This window comes from Mytilus galloprovincialis, chromosome 1, assembly GCF_965363235.1.
Source record: "Mytilus galloprovincialis chromosome 1, xbMytGall1.hap1.1, whole genome shotgun sequence".
In the NCBI taxonomy this organism is placed as follows: domain Eukaryota; kingdom Metazoa; phylum Mollusca; class Bivalvia; order Mytilida; family Mytilidae; genus Mytilus; species Mytilus galloprovincialis.
The window spans coordinates 59,586,815-59,609,276 of record NC_134838.1 but is presented as its reverse complement, the minus strand read 5'-3'; the positions used below and the strand labels follow the sequence as shown (position 1 = coordinate 59,609,276).

Below are 22,462 nucleotides of genomic sequence, written 5' to 3'. Positions count from 1 at the left end.
GATGATTTGTCATGTGGCTATGGCGCCATAGACATGTTGTTATTTAGATACTTGTATATGAGCAAAACAAAGGAAATTTATTTACACACATTTTTGGACACGTAAGAAATAAAGCAAGACCTTTCACAAAAAAAAAACAGTTTGCACACGTAAACATCTTTATACAACACTTCAAAATTGTTGACGCAAAAATCTTTGCGTGTCAAAACCTTGGCACATATCTAGATATTTTTGAAAATATCTCACAGTGAGGCTTTTTCGGTAATAGTTTCAGTTCTGCATTAAATTTGAGAAGTGTGAAGCCTTTCAACTGTTTGAGACAAAACCCGAAAGAAGACATACCGATAACTGTCAGACTAATATCTAACGAATATCGGAAGAATGTTATTAGGTAGATGAAAGAAGTTTTTACTGAATCAGATGGGCTACAAAGTATGCCTTATATCTTCTCCTTTTCAGAAAATACAACGGTTATTCACAAATGGACGTCACTTTTGAATTTGTTTGTATATAATATAAATTAGTGATACTGAAATATTTCCTTATATTCTGGATGGAGCGATGCATCGTAAATGCATTTTCAAATAAACATGATAATACTTTATGCATGTAAGAGTAGATATTCTCATCTGCGCACAAAATGTACGAGCCAAAGTATAATATTTTTATTTTTGTCCCAGTAACGCGTTTACTTAGAATATCGCACTGAGTCTTTTTAAAATATTCAATAGGAATGTCATGACCTATCTTTTCCTTATCCACATTCTCTTTAATGTTTTCGTGTTTTAGATTCTTGAATATATTATATCAATCTCGCTGGACTCATCTTTTTTACTAAAATATGAGACAATGTCTAGGAAACCTTTGGCGTTGGCAATGTCTAATGGTGTCAAACCATCTGAATTACAGATGTTGGCATCGCAACCTTTATTTAACAACAACTGCACTACGGAACAAATACCCATCTCACATGCACAAAAAAGAGCTGTTTGCTTTTTGGCATTACACAAGTTTATATCACATCCGCTTTCAATTAGAGTCTGTACTATCTCAATGTCGTTTTTACATACAGCTATATGTAGAGGAGAACGTCCAAAAATATTAACATTATTTATATTGCATTTTTTCAGGATCAAAAATTCAACAATGTCTTTACTTCCATGTGCGCATGCTATCGCAAAAGGAGAATTATGATTTGTGTCCGATTTATCAATATCGCAACGATTTGTGTTCAAAATAATTTCAACAATGTCAACATGTCCTGTTTTGCATGCACTATGAAGTGAGGTTTTTCCTTCAAGATTACAAATATTTATATCACAGCCGCAAGTAATAAGCAATTCAATACAAGATTTTTGATAGTTTTGAATTGCCAAACATAAAGGTGTTTGCTTATTACTGTCGCATAGGTTGATGTCACAATCTTTTAGAATTAATAACTCCATTATTTCAGTATATCCTATCGCGGCTGCAATATGCAATGCAGTCATCCCATGACTATCTGCTATATTCACATCACACTCTTCACAGTTGAGTAAAACTTCCAGGAAATCAGTACTACCCTCTTTACAAACCAAATGCAATAATGCATTACCTTCGTACAATACATTAACATCAGCCTTATAATCTATTAAAATTTTTGCAATATCTAACATGTCTAACTGAACATTAGCAAATGTATATAACAGTGGTGAAAATTCTTTGTCATCGATTAAACAAGTTTCGTTAATATTGATGGCATATCCTGATTCAAGTAATAATATAATTAAATCTTCACGTTCAACGATAACTGCCATCATAAGGGGTACATTTGAATATGTTGAAAGATAATTAAATTCATCATCATCACAATCTATTTGTGTGTCAAATAGTTCTACCAATAATGAACCATCTGCCTCTGACTCTAAATCTGATGTTTGTTCAAAATTTATTCGTTTTAAGCGTTCTTCTATAAGAAAGTTATACAGCTTGCCAGAGTCGTCATCTTGAATGAAAAACAATGTCCACACGTTGCCAGTCAAAATTGATAATAAGTCACACCGTTTTGTTAACAAGGAAATCAAATGTTCTTGGTAATATGTAGTTTTTGCTATGACATTGCAGAAAACGGTATTAAATTTTCGACATCTTATTTCTTCTTCAATTCTTTGAAAGTATGAATCTTCATGGTTTTTATCAAGCATAATTACAAAATCGTTTGTTGATTCTACCAAAAATTCAAAACTAATTCTTTCAGAAATAAAATTGCTATTTCCATGCTGTAGAATTGTTTTCCATAATAATTTTCCGATAAAAAAAGCCATAAAATCGAAAACCTTATCATGTATCGCCGAAACTGAACATTCACTTTCTTTACTCCATGTTCCTTTAAGACTTCGAAGACTGCGTAGAACTAATAGTTTTGATGGCCTATATGACATTTTTAATTCTTCAGACACTTCATCAAACATATTAATAAATAATTTATTGTGTTTCTCTTCAAATAAGCTTTTCTTTAAATTGTTGTTATGCAACACGATTAAAGTAAGACCAAAAAAGCACTCTTTATTTTCCAAGGCCATTTCATCTAATTCTTTTTCAAAGATCTCATATGGTTTTGTAAAAAAATCAGGATTAAATGTCTTTTCCGCCGATAGTTTGCATAGAAGAGGAAACATATCTGTCTCCACAATTACTTCTTCTTCTAACATGTTTAAACATTGTTCATTTAGATGACACAATCCAATTTTACGTTTTTCATCCACATTTAATGCCAGTTCTTCAGAGAGAAGATCGCATTCCTTTATTTCAAATGCCTGAATAAGTTTTTCAAATTGTTCAGTTTGGCGTACAAGGAGTCTGCATGTTGCAACAATACGTAATGACTCATTTTTGTGATTCATAAGTTGTGTGATTGCTGTTCTTAATCTCACCCAGGAGTCAACAATGTAATTGTTCATGGCAAATTTGCCACATATATCATCAATGATTACAATCTGCTTTCGTCCAGTTTTACAAAATTTCAAAATTTGTGATGGCTCATTTATTGGTAAAATTTCATAGCCCATCATATCACGAAATAACAAGGCGATGTGATAAGCAGTTGCACTTTTCCCCATTCCTGGACTACCACTGATAACAACAAATGGTGCCTGCTTTACGCTTTCCAAAACCGATTTTACAGCAAATGTTGCAAAGAAATTTTTATTTTCTACTTCCCAAGCAGCAACTTGTAATAAAAGGTTATCTAAAACAAATACATTTCTATTATTATTCATTAATTGTTTATGGTATCGCAGAATATTTGTAAACTATTTATGATACAATATAATCTATGTACACTGTTTATGTTAAAGTTCAATGTATACTGTTATGATTTAGCAGAAATATATGTATACTATTTATGAAAGAACAAAATGTATGCAAACAAGCCTTGTCACAGTCATGCGAAACGTAGGTAAACATTGCCTGTAGGTAATTAACAGTAATGTGTGGGGGGGGAAAGCAATTGCCTCGTTTCATCAAAGTTGGTTATATTTTATATGGTATATTATACATAAATGTGTATGCTTTCTAAGAATATACATTATTCTCTTCTTCAATATGCATAAAATTATTGTCGCTTACAGTTGAGCAAACAACAATCGACCAATCAACCAAGCTATTAATATTTAATACGTGTTTATGTATATATAGTTAACGCAACAGAAGAAACCGATGTTTCGAATCTCGTTACTTCATTCTAAAAAAAATTATATCATAAACTACAAATGAAGTGAAGATGGGCACGCCAGCAGGGTCAGTGCCTTCTGGTGTTTAGACATAATCCACCCTGCGAATCCTGACTGATAAAAATGTCATAATATGGAATATGACAAGTTTTGTACTTTTTATATTTTTGCAAACCAGCTAACTAAGACTTTTATCTAAGACTTGTATGCATTTTTTTTATCATGTACCAAAATGTATCAAATTTGTACTATAGCAGTTCCAGTTGCTGTCATGTTTGGTGCCCTTAAAACAAAAATGATTTATTGTCCAATAGACGGTATGAATACCTATTTTGTGAATATCTCTATTATTTTTAAAACTGTGTATATGCGAAGGTAGACAAGACTTATAACACTAGAAGAAGGCATGAAATCAAAACCCGAACGTCATGACAGTAAGGTTAACATTAAATATTTTTTTCTCGAACTTTCCCCCAGCTATTAAAAATTGATATTAACATGAATATGTGTCGATAGTGGATTGAGACAGTGACACATCGTATCAGTAAACCAATTCGCCATGGTGACAGTAGCAAATTTACTGATATTTGCAAACGTTATAGTATGCAACTGTAAAGAAATGAAAATTGACTATAATATATTTTTTACATAGTCAGCTATAATTCAAATCAATAGCATTTATGGATTTTTTTCGCAATAAAGAATCGCAATACTTACTTTTATATTTAACAAAAATGTAAAGTTTTCAATATACGACTTCTTTATTTCGTACAGTTATCAAAGATAGTTGTTTTATAGACCTACCACGCCAATTTTTACAGTAAATCACTGTTTACGGTTATATCCACACACAAAATATTCTTGATCTCAATTTATTTTCATTTAATGCAACTACCTTTTGTATTATCTTGATTTTCCTCTAACTGTTTTATTTTGTCGTTTGCAGACATCAACTCTTCTTCCACTTTATCTAATCTTCTCTCTTGTTGGGAAAAGGAAACGTACATTTCTTTGTATGAACTGTCAATATTAGCAGACATCAACATATCACACTCCGTTTTTAACGATGCTCCGCCAAGTCTTTGAATAGCCTTCAAAAGTAAAACCTGATATCATTTTTAGAAAATATGTTCATCCACATTTGTACTTAAAGACTTTTAAATACACATATCTTAAATTAACTTTAGAATCAAACAAAGAATATTTTCATTGCGTCGTTAACTTAGTCTTCCCATTTCACACCAAGTGTCATTAAATCGCTTGTAGGGTGTACGTTTGCAAAAGATATATATTAGAAAAACAGTCAAATCAAAACACTCATGGGTTCCTGTAAGCACCCCAGGATTACCCAAATGCAATAAAACAATCATATTTGTGATACTTTGAATCATAGAAAGAGTTGGATTGACTGATACACCTTTTTGTTTTGATTAATTTGATTGCATGTTGGTTATTTTTACCTGTGTGTATGTTTATGTAAAACCTCTTTTTAATAAAAAAAAAAAAAAAATTACAAAAAATCGGAATTTTGACCCAAAAAAATGTTGGTAAGTTTGAAATATTGTCAATAAGATATAAAAATATTTTAAATGACGAATGACTCCCAAATAGCAAAACGATAGAAAATACTAACATGACTAATTTTAGAATTAATCATACATAATTTTAAAAGAACCGAAGCGATTTTATAACACACAGCCTTTCAGAATGCCAGATTAATGTATATTTTGTATGTGAGCAGTGACTTTCAACAGACTTGAATAAGTCCAAAACAATTATAAAAACTACCGTTGGTTTTCTCCTTTAAATTGTTTCACATTTTTTCATGCTAGATCCTTTTTAAAGCTTGCTATACTGTATGTGTTTTGTCTATGATTTAAGATTGTGCTGTTGCATATCACCGGGGCTGACATCTCTGTCATTAGGTCTCTGGTATATAGGTGTCCCATTGGCAATCATACCATACCTTGTTTAATTTTGAAACCCATCAACATAAAAAAAAATTGTAAAGGTTCCGTGGAATCCAGTGTCTTGCCTACTTTTGCTGTTAATCGCAGGCTCAACAAAAATGACGTGCAAGAGATATGAGGAAAAATTGAAAAAAATATTCCTTTCGATACTATCTTTTGATTGTAAAAGCTTCAGTCCAAGTTTGGTAAAAATCCCGGATAGTTTATAAATCTAATAAATGTTTTTAAAACTTTAACTGCAGACTGTATGTAATGTTAACTGCAAGAGAAACTAAGTCCATTTATAAGTAAAATACGGAAAAAAGGTACAAAATATTCACAAAATTTCCTTCTAGATACTAGCTTTTGGTCATAAACAAGCTTTTGTCCATGTTTGGTACTAAATGAGGATAGTTTAAGAAAGTTATTTAGATTTTAAAAAGTTTAACCACAGAGTGAATGTAATGTTTCTGGCAGAAAAAAAACTAAGTCCATTTATAAGTAATATATGGAAAAAGAAAGATTTTTATTTACTAGATTTACTTCTAGATACTATCTAATGATCATAAACAAGCGTCTGTACAAGTTTGGTAGAAATTCAGGAAAGTGTAAGAAAGTTATTAAAATTTCAAAAAACTTTAACCACAGAGTGAATGAAATGTTTCCTGGCAGCAAAACTAAGTTCATTTATAAGTGAAATACGGAAAAACCGGATCTTTTTTTTACAAAATTTACTTCTGGATTCTATCTTATGATCATAAACAAGCTTCTGTACAAGTTTGGTAGAAATCCAGGATAGTGTAAGAAAGTTATCAACATTTCTAAAACTTTAACCACAGAGTGAATGTAATGTTTCCTGGCAGAAAAAACTAAGTCCATTTATAAGTAAAATATGGAAAACCATGATTTTTGTTTTACAAAATTTACTCCTGGATACTATCTTATGATCATGAACAAGCTTCTGTCCAAGTTTGGTAGAAATACAGGATAGTTTAAGAAAGTTATTAAAATTTCAAACACTTTAACCACAGAGGGGATATTTGTGAAACGCCGCCGCCGCCAACGACGACGACGACGATACCGACGATGGAATGTAGAATCGCTATTTCTCGCTTTTTCGACAAAAGTCAAAGGCTCTACAAAAAGCAGTCTATGTTTGTTTTGCTCTTTATCTGATGGTCATTAGAACTGTGAAAAAGTCTTAATTAACATCCTTTCGATATAAGTGATTTATTTTTTATAAAGAATCTTTACTGGCTATGATCAGCATTCAATTGTTTGTGTTCATTTGTATTTAGTTATATGATCAAATGATCTATATTGATAAAGTTATAATATACTTATGCTGAATTTTAATTATTTACCTCGCAAATATTCTTCCAAATCGCCGGGAAATCGTTGTTGTCTATTTGACCATCTGTGTTATGAGCTATCCAGTTTCTGTAATATTTTATTCGAGATATATCTGCTTCTGCGCATACATCTGTTTCTCTTGGAAGTGAATCTTGTATTTTCATCTTTTTTAAATTACGCAGTAAACAAATCATCAGAGTAATATCCATATCCGATGATTGAACCGTTACAGCCGTCGTACCTGTAAAATAATTATGCATTTCAATTTTTGATGATTTTGATTTATAAGACGACAATCCCATTGTTTGAGCGTTTTATTTTCTTATTCATAATGTAACATATTTTGAGTAAGTTCCATAAGAGACATGTTTTTATTCATATTTCCATGTTGGATTGTGTGCCACCTATTGTTTCAAAGGAGTCGGGCGTTAATGGTAGTTAGTTATCAAAGGAACCAGGATTATATTTTAATACGCCAGACGCGCGTTACGTCTACATAAGACTCATCAGTAACGCTCAGATCAAAATAGTTATAAAGCCAAACAAGTACAAAGTTGAAGAGCATTGAGGACCCAAAATTCCAAAACATTGTGTCAAATACGGCTAAGGTAATCTATTCCTGGGATAAGAAAATCCTTAGTTTTTCTAAAAATTCGAAGTTTTGTAACAGGAAATTTATAAAAATGACCATATAATTGATATTCATGTCAACACCGAAGTGCTGACTACTGGGCTGATGATACCCTCGGGGACGAAACGTCCACCAGCAGTGGCATCGACCCAGTGGTGTAAATACAAATGTAGTTATCAAAGGTACCAGGATTATATTTTAATACGCCAGACGCGCGTAACAGAGGTTTATTGTTCTATCCAATAGTTTTGATAAATCCTGATATCCTTTTTATGTATTATTAAATATAGCCAGTGCTTCATTTGTTCTTCAATTTGATTAAGATAGGTACTATGTTTGGACATTTTTGTATTCTTTTATAGTCAATCGAAGTTTAGAAAATAGTTTTTCAAGTTAGATAACCAATCCGTGCAAACAACACTTTTTTCCAGGAATAATAATTATCTTCTATGAAAACCAGAAGTCTAAAAGTATAAGATATTGACAGCATAAGACCAAGAAAGTCTTAAACAGAACATCTTTAAAATTTGTTTAGAATAGTTTTGCATAAGTGCATTGTAGCCTATGTTCTATCACAATAACTTAGCATCGTGAACTTGAAATGTAAAGGGTCTTACTACTTAAAATGTTTAGAAAATAGTCCAACAGCATCGCTACTGACCTAGTGGTAGTAACACATGATATGATTTCCCTGCGCTCAAAATGAGCTTCATGTATGTATTCTGCAGATAAAACGTTTGAAAAGCAACTTAAAAAACAAAACATATTCTAGAATTTGTACCGGTTGATCCTCTCCAAAGATACAAGGCGCATGACGCGTTCATAAGATCATAAGTGTCGCTTGAATTCAGACATACGGAAAATGAAATCAATATCAAAGATAAAAAATATTGAAACACGAAAGATCAAAAAGTTAATACTGATCGTATCTCAAAAGATCTTGTATCAGACCGTGAATGTAATCCAATAATTACTTAAATCTTTTGTATAGATAAAAGGCGGAAAATATTTTAAAATCAAGCTCAAATGATTATCGTCCTTGATCTACGGTGAACATAGGTAAATATTTTTTTTAGAAGAACACGTTTTCACATTCCAATAAATCATGATAAATTTGAAACAACATTTTTTGTGTGTTAGAGCGTACAGCAGAATATAATTAGGGTTTTCCTTGAAAAGGTTAAGATTATTTGTTTAAAAGTTGGATGTTGTTAATCTTCATTCAAATTGATCTTGAAAGATCAGACAACGCATTATTTAGAGGGTTCGACGACTTACAGAAAAGAGCGACGATTTACAGAAAAGAACCGAAAAGGACCGAAAAGGACCAAAAAGAACCGAAAGGGACCGAAAAGAACCGAAAAGGAAATCGACCTTTTTTTTGCAATCGAAGGAAATTATCAAATTGCAAATTATAATAAGTCTATAAATGAAAAGATATTTATTTACAAAAGTTTCTTGGGTTTTGAAATATTATACTGCGACAGGACTACCTAACTCAAATTTGGAAATTTACAGGTAGGTCGGATGCCTATCTTATATTAAAGAAAATATAGAATAGACAAAAAAATATAAGAAATATTAATATTTATATGTACTGTCAAACAATCGTTCTACGTGAATTATATTTATAAGTATCATTATTTTGTTCAATCTCAACCGCTAATTTAGTTGGAACATTACAACAGTTCCTTACAAATGTTTGGGAATGTGTATGTACATTCCATTAATCAGTTAATACACACACATATATATAATGACACGAAAAAAAGACCTTTTAATGTTACCATACCCATATACATGTATTATATATCTCTGTTATTAACAAACGAAACATTTTTTAAAATGTTAGGATTAACATTTATAGTACGAGAATATTGCTTTTCATTTCAATGATTTTTACCGCAAAATCTATGAATTATATATTACTATTAAAAAATGTAAAATGCTTATTAAAAGCTGTGTAAACCTGCTGCATTTGTTTGCACCTGTCCTAAGGTGAATGATTTTACACTAGTCATTTTAGGGCACTTTATAGCTTGCTGTTTAATGTGAGCCATGGCTCTATGTTGAAGTCCGTACTTTGACCTATAATGGTTTACTTTTATAAAGTGTTAGTTGGATGGAGAGTTGTCACATCTTCTTATATCTATTATAAACAAATTTTCAAATGATAAGATTAAAATCCTTGATGAAAAATAAATGAAAATTTATCAAACATATCAGTATACTTAAAAACAATATTACTAAAAACCTAGTTATATTGCAAAAGTCTTTCTGTAAGTCTACATGTCCCTATAAATATACAATCTAAATTTGAATGCATTCCTTTGTTTCGAGGTATTGTTAACAACATAAAAAAAATCGTGTATATATATATATATATATTGCTTTTATATAATAAATATATGAATGTTCTTTTCGGTTCTTTTCGGTTCTTTTTGGTCCTTTTCGGTTCTTTTCGGTTCTTTTCTGTAAATCGTCGCTCTTTTCTGTAAATCGTTGGACCGTTATTTAGATGGTGAAAGCAAAGTGGTGAATAGGGTAGACAAATCAAAACTTCGAACCGATTGTTCAAATATGAGCATGCAATTGATCAAATACTTCAAACGAGTAATTCATTAGTGGAACAATACCTCAATGGCGAAATAAATCTATGTTTATCAGGTGTTTTGTACAGCTTCGGAAGCCAGTGCATAGTTTGAACTTCTATACTATTCGGTTTCGCTTGTATGGAGTTAGAAAAAGTTTATGTTTGTTAACGATGTCATCATTCAAAAATTAAGTCAGTTGGAATGGTGGTGAATTTGTTATTTCCGAGGCCCCTAATGGAGGTGTCCAAATAATCACAAATGTTTTCCTAATATGATAACATAATCATTAAAAAAAAATTAAACAAGATAATCAAAAACACAGTCCTGGATTATCAAATAATCATATAATCATGAAATACGTGGTCTGGTAATCATATTATCAAAAACCCCATGAGGAGGCTCATTTCATTTTGAAGAACCTCAATATAAAATTTTTGCCAGATAATAAAAATATTACTAACTATTCACTGTTTTTCGGTCGAAGATGTAATTATATTGGATATATTTAATTAATTGTGGATACAGATGAGTTAAGGTTAAACTTATAAACTTTTAATTAAAAAATCAATAAAACAGGGAAATCTTAATAATTATGTATTTGACGAAGCAACATGTTTTATTACAATATAACTGTATTTGTAATGCCACTTATGTAATTACTAGAAAAAAATATTTTGGGGCTAAAACTGAGATTTTATCATAAAAAATCCGAAAATAAGAAACCGGCAACCTGTCAAATGTTGACCTATATATAATAAAAATAACAAACATGATTGTATACGGACACTTTAAAATTGCATCAATAGACATACGTGTTTTGAGACTAACACTAAGATTTTTATCATAAAACCTCTAAAATAGGAAACCGGAAAATGTGTCCAATTATGTAAATCTATATGAAAATAACAAACATGAGTGCATACGGAAATTGACAAAATTTCTTCACTTGAAATGAGTATTTTGATTCACTAATTTAGATTTAATCATTTAATCTTCGTAAACAGGAAACCGGAAAATTTATCAAATGTCATGTTTTTTCCAAAACTTATAGAAATATTTAACATCTCTCGTCACAAACAACATTTACGAAACATATCTTAGCCAAAAGAATCTTCCAAAACCTGAAAAGTTAATAAAATGTATACAGTTATGATTCTGTTACTCCATTTTTGGAAATTAGATATACTGTAGGAAGATGTGGTATGAATGCCAATTAGACAACTCTCCATCCAAATAACAATTTATAAAAGTAAACCATTATATGTCAAGGTACGGCCTTCAACACGGAGCCTTGGCTCACACCGAACAGCAAGCTATAAAGGGCCCCAAAAATAACTAGTGTAAAACAATTCAAACGGGAAAACAAACGGTCTAATCTATATAAAAACGAGAAACGAGAAACACTTATGAACCACATAAACACACGACAACCACTGAACATCAGATTCCTGACTTAGAACACGTACAAATAATTGCAGCGGGATTAAACGTTTTAATGGTACCAAATCTTCTCCCTTTTCTGACACAATAGTAAAACATCACAACATAGAAAGATACACTATAAAATATCAATCCGAAGGCTTCACTCAATGAAAAAAATTAGTAACACAAATTAACACACAATGAACGAATAAATGTTATCTGTGATACAATGCATATACATAGGTATTAAAAATAAGGGATGAATAATTGAGGTAAAAAAGTAAATAAATAGCTTTAAACTAAGATAAAACTATAAAACCGCTGTGAAATGTTAAACAATTTTCAGAAAAACAGTAACTTTGAAAAAAAATTACGTCATATTATACACAGGTAAATGAAAATAATTTTGTTGTTAAGTATACTTCTTCTTCTGTGTGTATAATATTCCGTTTAGGAATACAAAGAAATCTCTTGTATATCAATAAAGCTAATCTAAAACTTGGAACATATGGGGTGAATATCAACAATAAAATTATACAATTGGTGCTCGATAAAACTTCGTGTTCTTCATGTACAGGTGCCGGAACAGTATTTAAGGAGAAATTAGATAATTTTAATGTTCATGGTACGAAGAAGTGATAATTTGTTGTAATTCCAAACAATCAAAGCTGGTATATAGACAAGATCCTTGTTTACATTAAGTAACAAAAAAGCATTACAAATAGTACCAACAGGTCAAATTAACATGAACGTACGATTTGAGAGTACTTGCAGTTACTGACAGCTAGTTAAAAGCCAAAACAATTAATAATGAAAAAAATCATGCATCAGAGACTAAAATCAACTAAAACACATCCCGGGATTTAGTATTTTAACGTCATGGACAGTCAAAGAAGACATGACTTGTGCAATGCCAAAAATAAATGTATCGACAGGCAGTATGATAGTTAGGAGTTTACTTATTTATAGATAAAAATGAACGTGTGTGTGTCTCTATACATCCAGTTTGAAAAGAAAATACCAATTTAGTTATGTTTTAATTTGCTGATGAAAAAATCGATGTGAGTGCCAATGTAAACTATATTCAAAGACCTTATTACAACATTCGTAAGATAACCCGTACTAATAAGTTTGTTTAAAGGTTCGATGAGTTTACACGGATCACATAGTGATTCCCGCGCTTGTAGTACAATATTACCGTAAAATTTAGGATGTGAAATACAGCCAAATTTACTAATCAAATCTTTGTGTCTTAGACAGAATTTAGTAAAAGTTTTAAGTAATTTATGGTAACGAAATCCCTGACTTAATATTTTACCAGTGTTGCATTGATTACGTTCGTTAAAATCTATGACATCACTACACACACGGGCATACGAACGAGTTGGGATATATAAAAACCGTATGATGGAGCCAAAGGAACATCACCGTCTAAAAAAGGAAAATTAACAATAGGGAATGAAAAATCGTAATATCCATTTGACGTTGATTGGTTCTTATACATCCTGTCATTGTGCTATTGTGCCATGATATTTTTTTTGAATTCTTGTCTTTCAGGTTTTTTTTCTAATGCGCTTTGTCTTTATGCCTTTTTGTTCCAAATCTAACCTGGATGACCGTTAAATATGTGTTGTTTGTAATTTTTATTCTCTGACTATCATTCATTTTTTTAAAGGATTAATAGCATTCGTATAGCATATCAACATTTTGCAACGTTAGAATTGACATTATATCAGAGTTTTGATGGTTTTATTATTTATTTATTTTTCCAAAGGGGAAGCGGGTGTACCCAATCTTGAGTTGTTGTACATTATTTGTAATATTTTTTTTCTTTTGTTCTGACTGGCATTTGTTCTTGTTTTTACAATGATTTTACTGATCTTTAGTTCTAGCACAAATTAAATTCGTATTAAATATAATTAAAACATTGCTAATAGAACTGCTTTCGTTATATGGTTCTATCGAGGGCCAGTATTTTTAACGTACACTTTCTTTTTACGGTTTTACCGGATCATTAAACGAAAACCTTCAATGGTGTGTTTAATAACGAGGACTTTGTAAATAAACTCCAATGGATGAGAACATAATCTAGTGATATGAATATGAACCCTGCTTTAAATTGAACAGACGGGCTTAGCCTAAGGTTGTACCCGCTATTTTACAAGGTAACAAATCACAAGACGACATGTCATCTTTCCTTCTGATCCAGATTGACATATTTTAACATGTTTATAAGATTGTCGAACAAAAACAAACAGGAACATTTGAAGAAGAAAAAAAAAAGACAAAAAAAAGACAAAGAACTGTCCACTGTACAAAGACATCCCTGACCATGAAATTTCATAACGGTCAATAAAATCGAAATGGCGTCAATACTAGTGTTGGATGACTTCTATTTTAACACCAAGAACACTTGATTCAGTAACATACCTTACAGTAGCAACCTTATATCAAGAAATAATTAGAATCATTCTCATACAGACATTACGCACGATATCGCGTCCCAATTGGTAACGTCAAAATTTGACGTTTTACGTCGGTAATCGAGTATACTTTGTTCGTTTTGATTGTAATCATTTTTGATCGATATGGATACTTCAAAGTCTTGAATATGTACGAAATATTTGCTACTGGTAGATACGCAAGCAAATGAACTTTTCGAACTTCTGATTCGGCTTGTGTTGTATTTTTCTTTATATTTATTGTAACTTTTATTTTTTAACTCTTTTCTTTTTAGTTTCTTTATCTCTTTACAATATTTAATTCTCTCGGTCTCGGATATGAAATTCTTTTGTTCTGTAATTAATATTTTACCTATTTATTGGCAAATTACCATATGTTTTTTTTTTCATTTTAGATAATTATTCATTTTCTATTTGATTATAACTACTTTTATATATTGCAGTTCTTATCGTGGTTTCTATGATTCTATCTATTTTCAAAATTTGTAATTTGGTTATTTTGTTTTGTCCTCTGATCTTAAAACATAAAATCGAACCGTACTTGTCATTTAAAAACAAGGAAATATCGTTCACATATCATATGATAATACGAACTGCTTTCAAATTCGATGGCCTAGGAGGATGATTGGCCTAATGAGTTCATATAAAGTGATAAAAAGCATGGTAATTTTAAGATACGCTCGTGGCGAGATTTGTTCGACTCCGATGCTAATCGACAGTTATTGCAACTATTTCAACTTAAGGTCACCTGATGTCCGGCTTCTCCTACCTTTGATGACAGGTCAATAAAATACAAAAAATGTCGCTTATACATGATGTGGTGTTTAACACCAAAACAAAGAACAAACTTTTAGAAATAATTTGAAAATACATATATGTATAGCGTCCCGAATCGAAAACGTCCAAAACGTAAGAAAATTGCTCAGTGGACAAACTTGCAAGACATTCGATTTGTTAAAAAACGAAGTCATTTCGACTTAACAGCTTATCAAAAAGTATGTTATCGTATTGTGGGGTGAAAGCACAATTACGAAAAAGCACTGTTTTATATGCTACAAATTGAATATTTAATAAAATGACGTTGAAACTGACAGTGTTTTTGTAAAAAGCGGCGAAATTCGACATTGGACAATCTTGCAAGACATTTTCCCGAGGCCAATGCGTTTTTATTTGTGGTGCGAGTGCTGTAAAATTCCGGATTTGAAATGGTCTATCTAAGCACATTTGTAGGAATAATTTATAAAAACTAAATTTTATATCATCTGATATTTTAAAAAGCGATAAATTTTGATAACTTACCATTTTCAGAAACCTGACCATGGCGAGGATTATTCATTTTTGAAAAAATAAATTTTTACCGTTCGATCAACACAAAAAACAGCAATGGCGTCATAAATTATATGAGACGTTTATCATTCATGCGAATTTTCGCGGATTTTAAACTTTTTATTAGACCACAAAAATTCCCGCAAAAGTTATTTTGCGAATAATTTGTTACGTCTGACACGCATATTTTTGACGTTTTGGTAATATTTGTATCATTATTTGAAATTATTATGAAAAGTTAAAGAACATTTTTAATATTTTTGGAAACAGTAATACCTGCCTAATCTACGGATATAAATTTCATAAAAGGTAACTAGTTAGTTTTCATAGAAGAGCTATTTATCAAATTGCTCTGTCGCATTTCACGGCATTGACGCAATAACGTGCTTAACGTCACAGCGTTGATAAACGCAATACTTATGTTGGTAATTATACTGAATCATTTACTTTGACTTGATTGACATCGGCTATCGATAACGGTGATTTTACGCTCACTGAGTCTGTCACAGGCCTTCCATTAGGAATTTGAATAAAATACAAGAGTAAAGTACATGCAGGTGCGCGAGAAGAAGAAAAAAGAAAGTTTAAGTATTCAACATGTAAATCAACTGACAATGTTTAGTCCTTTGCTAGTGTTTCGTATTATTTGATTTAGCTATTCAGAACCTTTGGCGACCCCACAGTTTAAATGTCTATAACACGTACTATATGACAAGTGGGCGTTACAGTCAAACGTTCACCTAATCCGACCCTGTCAATTGATAACATGAGCGCGCCAAGAAATGGTCTTGTCCACGCTGTTATGAAAATGATTCTATATGAAACGCAAGTTCTGGAATATGGTAATTTTTTTTTAAAGTTCCATAGCATTTTTTTTTGCTAAAAGTAGCAATTCACTTACTTCAATGATACAAATATAAATATTTTGTTTCATACCATGTGGAGGATAAAGTAGATCCATCTGCGACTTGTTGAGGATTTTTTTCTGGTTAAGAGTTTCAAGTTTTCCTTTTGACTGGTTCAACACTACAGACAATCCACCAGGTGTGAAATACTTATCAAACAAATCCCGAACTGCTTTTGGTGCAATACGAATCAAAAGATTAGCAAATCTCAGGAAGTTGGTCTCTTTATCTGTTAGTGATGACATCCCAGCTACTTTCGATAAAGCCATTATTCGTTTATAATGTATTGTTTAATATATCGGGAACTTCTAAAAATTAAAATAAAAGAAAATACCTACAGGTATTTCAAAAGCAGAGAAGCAATAATATTGAGTGATTAACTTTTAACTTTGGAAGTGAACTTCAATTTTGAGTTTTACTGTGTTATTTTTCAACTTACCATCCATTTTGTAAATATAAACTTAATATTGTATTAAAAATGTGTCCCTCCGTTTTGTATATATCATTGTGTCAGTGGTTTGATTTTCTTTAATAATTGTTCCTTATCATTTTAACTCATGTTCACTTATTTAATGCGTTCTTGATGTAGTCATCTCTTGGTTTCTTGAAAATAACAACAGGAGTATTGACATGAACCGCCGAATTAAAATAGATAGATCGAATTTATTAACTTTAAATTGCCTGATTATATATTTTAATTACATTTAAAACATTAAGTACACAGACACTTCCAATATTAAAAGCACATAAAGCAACAGTGTTAATGGTTGTGAATCAGGCGGAAACCCGGTTGAAATAGAACAAAAGAATCGTTGTTATTAATAATTTATGTGTCATTTTGTGTTCTGTGAGAAGCTGTCTAATTGGCAATTGACACCACATCTTCTTTTTTATACTACAAACATTTCTGGACAAAAGTTTTCTATGTTATGTGGACTGCTGTTTTTCTTCTCATCAGTTTCCGTTTTTTGCTATGGCTGTGTCGGTTTGTTTTCGACCTTTGAGTTTGATTGTTTCTATGGCGTCTTTTGCCTCCATTTTAAAATGTTACTTCTCTTTGGAAGAGTAAAGACACGTACTGTACATGGAGGAATTTTTGTACAGTTAAGAATAATGTTGCCAATATATTTGCGGAAGCAGAGTTATGAGAGTTAATCAGATCTGCACACACTTTTAGAGAATCGTGTAGCAGTCATGTGTTCTCGTGTATGGACTAGTAATGATCGAGGAGTGGTCGAATGTGGTCGCGAAGGGATCAGGAATTGGTCGAGTTGGTCAGGGATAAAAAAAAATATAGAAGTCGCAGTGATCCTGAAGCGATCGGGCATTGGTCAAGTTAATCTGGAAATGATCGGACATTAGTCGAGCAAAGGTCGAAATGATCGAGTACTGATCTGTAAAATTATTGTATTCCGACCAAACTCGATCTCTACATGACCCTTTCCCGATTAATTCGACCGCTACTCGACGAATTCTCGATCTCTTCTCGGGTGACTGGCTTCTCGATCCTTACTAGAAAGTTTTTGACATGTCAAAAACTCTCGGGTAGAAAGCCAGATATATGACGAGCAAGGTAGACTATCCCGGACATTCTTGTCGATTGAGTCAGACCAGTCTCTCGATCACGTAATTTGTCTTGATCGGGCATGAGCGAGTTGATCTGATCGGCAGTGTGAACCTAGCTTTAAGGATGGAAACCAACGTCCAGATTTTTATACAAATACTAATGCATATGTGTTCACAATGTTATGAGATAATTCTTGATCACAGAAGGCAAAATAAATTTCATCAACGGAACGGGTTTTTTTATTCTATAAATGCATATTAGAATAATCTTTACTGAGTTAGAAAAATAAATAAACAAGTCTGTTTTTTAATGGTCGCAGTTGGAGAAGCTAGAAATACCTACAGATGTTGATAGACTTTATTGGAAAAGCGTAGTTATATGTTGTCAAGGAAGCATTTAATTGCTTCAATCTGATATCATCAGAGTAAATATATCTGGATATTGATATGTTTCATCCCGGAAGAGAGCTTACATTGTATGAGTTTAAGCAAATACATTTGCCTTATGATTTTTGAATGCACACTTTTATCTAATAAGACCAACCTTGTTTGAGAAGATATAATGTAGAATAGCCTGTAGTTGAGTGGATGTCGTTGGTTTATGTCTGTCATATTTGATTTCCTTTTATGCAAACATAAGGAGATACAAACTGATTGATGGCCAATTATTAGCAAAGGTCAAGAATGCTGGACAACGACGTCACCATGCGACCCTGAACAAAGATCTGGAGGCTTACGGTATAGTTAACCATAAAAAAAAGCTTCGTGTGAAACAATAAAAAAGGATGGGTAAAACCAACGACCTCCTTTATAAACAAATTATAATGCAAATGTATTCGTAGTATAAAAAGAGAATCCATGATCACGGAAGAAAAATAAATTCCAAAAGAGGAACAATAAGGGTTATCACTTGTTTTTTTTCTATAAATGGAAATAAAAAGAACCTTACTTAGTTATGGAAAACCGGAACACGTCTGTTTTAAATAGGTCCGATTGGAGTAGAAAGAAATACATACATTTGTTTATTTGTTGTAAAAGCCTGATATATGCTTTCAAGTGGAAACAATTAATTGCTTCAATCTAATATCAACAATGTAAATAAGTCTAGGACATTGATCTTTCCATTCCGGAAGAGAGCTTACATTATATGAATTTTAGCAAATAAATTTTCATCTAGATTTTTGAACGCACACTGTTATTTCACAAGACAAATTATTTTTGAGAAGATATAATAAAGAAGTCTGTAGGTAATTGGTTGTCGTTGGTTCATGTCTGGTTTTTTTTTCCTAAATTGTTTTGTTATAAAAAAGGGCGTGAGATTTCTCAAATGAATTATTTCATATTTTCCATATCGGGGCCTTTTCTAGCCTGTAGTTGAGTGGATGTCGTTGGTTTATGTCTGTCATATTTGATTTCCTATAAAATATGTCAATAGTTTTCTCAATTGAATTGTGTATGTTTGATATGTATGTATAGATGTTTATTGTGTTAATATATGTTGGTCACAAACTGTAAAGTTTATACGACAATATAATATTTGATTTGATTTGATTTGATCGTTTCATATTTTCATGTCGTTTTTTTTTAAATTTATTTTAACTTATTTGATTGTTGTCTCATTGGCAATCATATCACATCTTGTTTTTTTTAATTCTGGAGAGAGTAGTAAAATCTAATTTGTTAATAAAAAGCACTTCTTATATCTAATTTTTTAAGGAGGCTGTTATACCTAGTCCGTATGTTGATCGTTCCTAAAAATTATGATCCTATAATATATGGCTCTTTTCAATAAAAGGGCTGAAAATGATAATGCCTGACTACTAAACCTGAAACCTGAAACTATGCGTGGATGATACACAAGGAATAATTTTTTGGGGTCTGATTGCCTTTTGTATCACCTTCAGATGTTTCTAATGAACATAGAATGGAGAATAAAGGAAAAAATAGTCCACAATAGAGGAATGAAAAATAAGAATAGAGATTAATAATGTGCTTAAATATACAGAATACAGAATAATCGACAAAATACATAATTATAATCTTAAAAATAATGAATTAAGAAAAGAGGGACCCCAAATCTACATCCTTATAATAGATGTCATTCAAATTTACAATGTAGTTTGTAAAAATAAACTATTTGTAGTAGATTATTGTTCTTAAGATTTTAAGATTTTAATATTTATGTTTCGAAAGATGTTTAAATATGACTAGATAGGATAAATTATTCTAATTGTATTCAGTGGGTTTTTTTTTCATTCCATTTATTATGTAGCATTTGTTCTAGTGCTTATGCATTACACCTGAAAATTCTAGCAATCCTATATAATCACTAAAATTACAAGTAATAATACAGAGTCTTATAAAATTTCAGAGATTATACGTAATCCCTTATACTACAAATTCACTGTAACATAGATACGTAGAAACGAAAGGGAGATAAACGAATAGCCATATTCATGAAAAAAAAAGTTAACGTTGCCTGAGGGAGTTTTTAAGAAAATTATCATTCAACCTTTTAAAACAATATATTTTTTTTTCTGTTATTATTTTGATCATTGTGCTATTGCTAATTTCATCATTTCCTTTGTGTCTGTTCATCTTTTTTCATGTCAAATTGTAAAATTCATTGAATCGAAATTCTTTCATATCGTCCGTTTCCCGGGTAAAAAACTTTACTCACGGTATAAGATATAATCATTCAAGCAATATTCTTACCCTTTTTATATAGTAATACTAATTATGTCCGCTGATATCATAATCCTTGATGTCATTCTCATATTTCTTCACAAAACAAAAAAGTTCATTCCAACCGTAAAATGTACATGTCGACGAATTAGATCACAATGAACTTCCCGTTTAAAGTGAAAAGGTTATAAAAAATAATGTTTAGGCACACACAATTGATTTCAAAAGGAAATCCGTGACCAGGAAAACGAAAACATTGGAAAATTGTACACAAAATAATTGTTAAAAGAGAAATAATTGTTATATGAATTTGTAACTTGATGTTCATAGGCATTAATTCTTTCCATACAAAATTAGGGAATGAGCATTTCATTTTTAAAAGTTCCATATGAAGGAAACTCAATTTCTGTCAATTCTTCACGCATATTCGGGTCCGTTTATTACTTGTTTAAACTGGTCGTACATTTTACATATGTTTCAAGAGGACGACCTATGACATGTACAATATACAAAGAAAAAAATCCAATAAACACATTATGCAAACATAAGGAGATACAAACTGATTGATGGCCAATTATAAGCAAAGGTCAAGAATGCTGGACAACGACGTCACCATGCGACCCTGAACAAAGATCTGGAGGCTTACGGTATAGTTAACCATAAAAAAAAGCTTCGTGTGAAACAATAAAAAAGGATGGGTAAAACTAACGACCTCCTTTATAAAAAAATTATAATGCAAATGTATTCGTAGTATAAAAAGAGAATCCATGATCACGGAAGAAAAATAAATTCCAAAAGAGGAACAATAAGGGTTATCACTTGGTTTTTTCTATAAATGGAAATAAAAAGAACCTTACTTAGTTATGAAAAATGATCGGACATTAGTCGAGCAAAGGTCGAAATGATCGAGTACTGATCTGTAAAATTATTGTATTCCGACCAAACTCGATCTCTACATGACCCTTTCCCGATTAATTCGACCGCTACTCGACGAATTCTCGATCTCTTCTCGGGTGACTGGCTTCTCGATCCTCGATCCATATCGGGGCCTTTTCTAGCCGCGTACGAATTAGTTTTTTCTTATTGTTGAATGTCGTACGGTTACCTATAATTGCTTACATCAACTTAATTTTAACTTGGATAGTTGTCTCATTGGCAATCATAAAACATATTGTATAAAGAGTCGAAAAATCAATAAAAAGCACGTCCTATATCTAAAACATGTGTTCCTCAACTGTAAAGTGATTAAAGTCTTTGATAGTTTAGTCATACAACTATTTTGATTAGCTGTAGACTATGAGATGGTCATTGGCGGATCCAGTATAATGTGTTTAATATTAGTCAATAAAGTGATTCAAAGGATAACATATCAGCTGTAGAACATGAGAAGATCTCAGGTGATTTAAAAACAGTAATTGGGGTAGGACTAATTCTACAACTGATACGATTTCGGAGAAAAAAAATAACTACCAGCAAGGCCTCAACGAATTCTATTTTTATTACGCTGTTATTACTACTTATTTCATTGTAACAACATTTTCAAATGTCCCAATGTAAACGTTTATGTTTATCTTATATAAATTCTTCTTTTGTGGCTATTGCTCATCATGGATCGTTAACTCAAAATTTTAATATGTCTTTTTATTCAATGGTCTTTTGATCCCCGATACCTCTTTCAAAATACAATTAAATGTTTGCTATCTACTCAACGATGCCATCGGTATTAGTTGATTCCAACTTCATTTACCAACTCCCAGAGCTTACTAAGTAAACGGCAAAACAAACAAACGTAAAGTCTGTCATTTTTTTTTTTTTTTTGCTTTGATATTTTCTCCCCGATCATCATTAAAAACCACTGA

At 31.5% G+C, this 22,462-nt stretch overlaps 1 protein-coding gene across 1 annotated transcript; it reads right to left on the bottom strand.

Moving 5' to 3' along the window:
• Positions 1 to 471: 471 nt before the first annotated feature.
• On the bottom strand, positions 472 to 20,740 carry LOC143080088 (uncharacterized). The gene is made up of 5 exons (XM_076255771.1): positions 20,634 to 20,740; positions 16,384 to 16,660; positions 7,024 to 7,253; positions 4,606 to 4,801; positions 472 to 3,226 (listed from the first exon to the last, which is right to left on the bottom strand). Exons 2-5 carry the CDS (start codon positions 16,619 to 16,621, stop codon positions 786 to 788), a joined length of 3,105 nt encoding a protein of 1,034 aa, XP_076111886.1. The 5' UTR covers positions 16,622 to 16,660; positions 20,634 to 20,740; the 3' UTR covers positions 472 to 785.
• Positions 20,741 to 22,462: the final 1,722 nt, after the last annotated feature.

Excerpts from the sequence above, each read along its gene's own strand:
- LOC143080088 (XM_076255771.1), bottom strand. The coding sequence starts at position 16,621 with ATGGCTTTATCGAAAGTAGCTGGGATGTCATCACTAACAGATAAAGAG. Across the intron at positions 7,254-16,383 it reads TCTACTTTATCCTCCACATG|GTACGACGGCTGTAACGGTT; the intron begins GTATGAAACAAA and ends ATTATTTTACAG. Across the intron at positions 4,802-7,023 it reads TTTGGAAGAATATTTGCGAG|GCTATTCAAAGACTTGGCGG; the intron begins GTAAATAATTAA and ends TTACTTTTGAAG.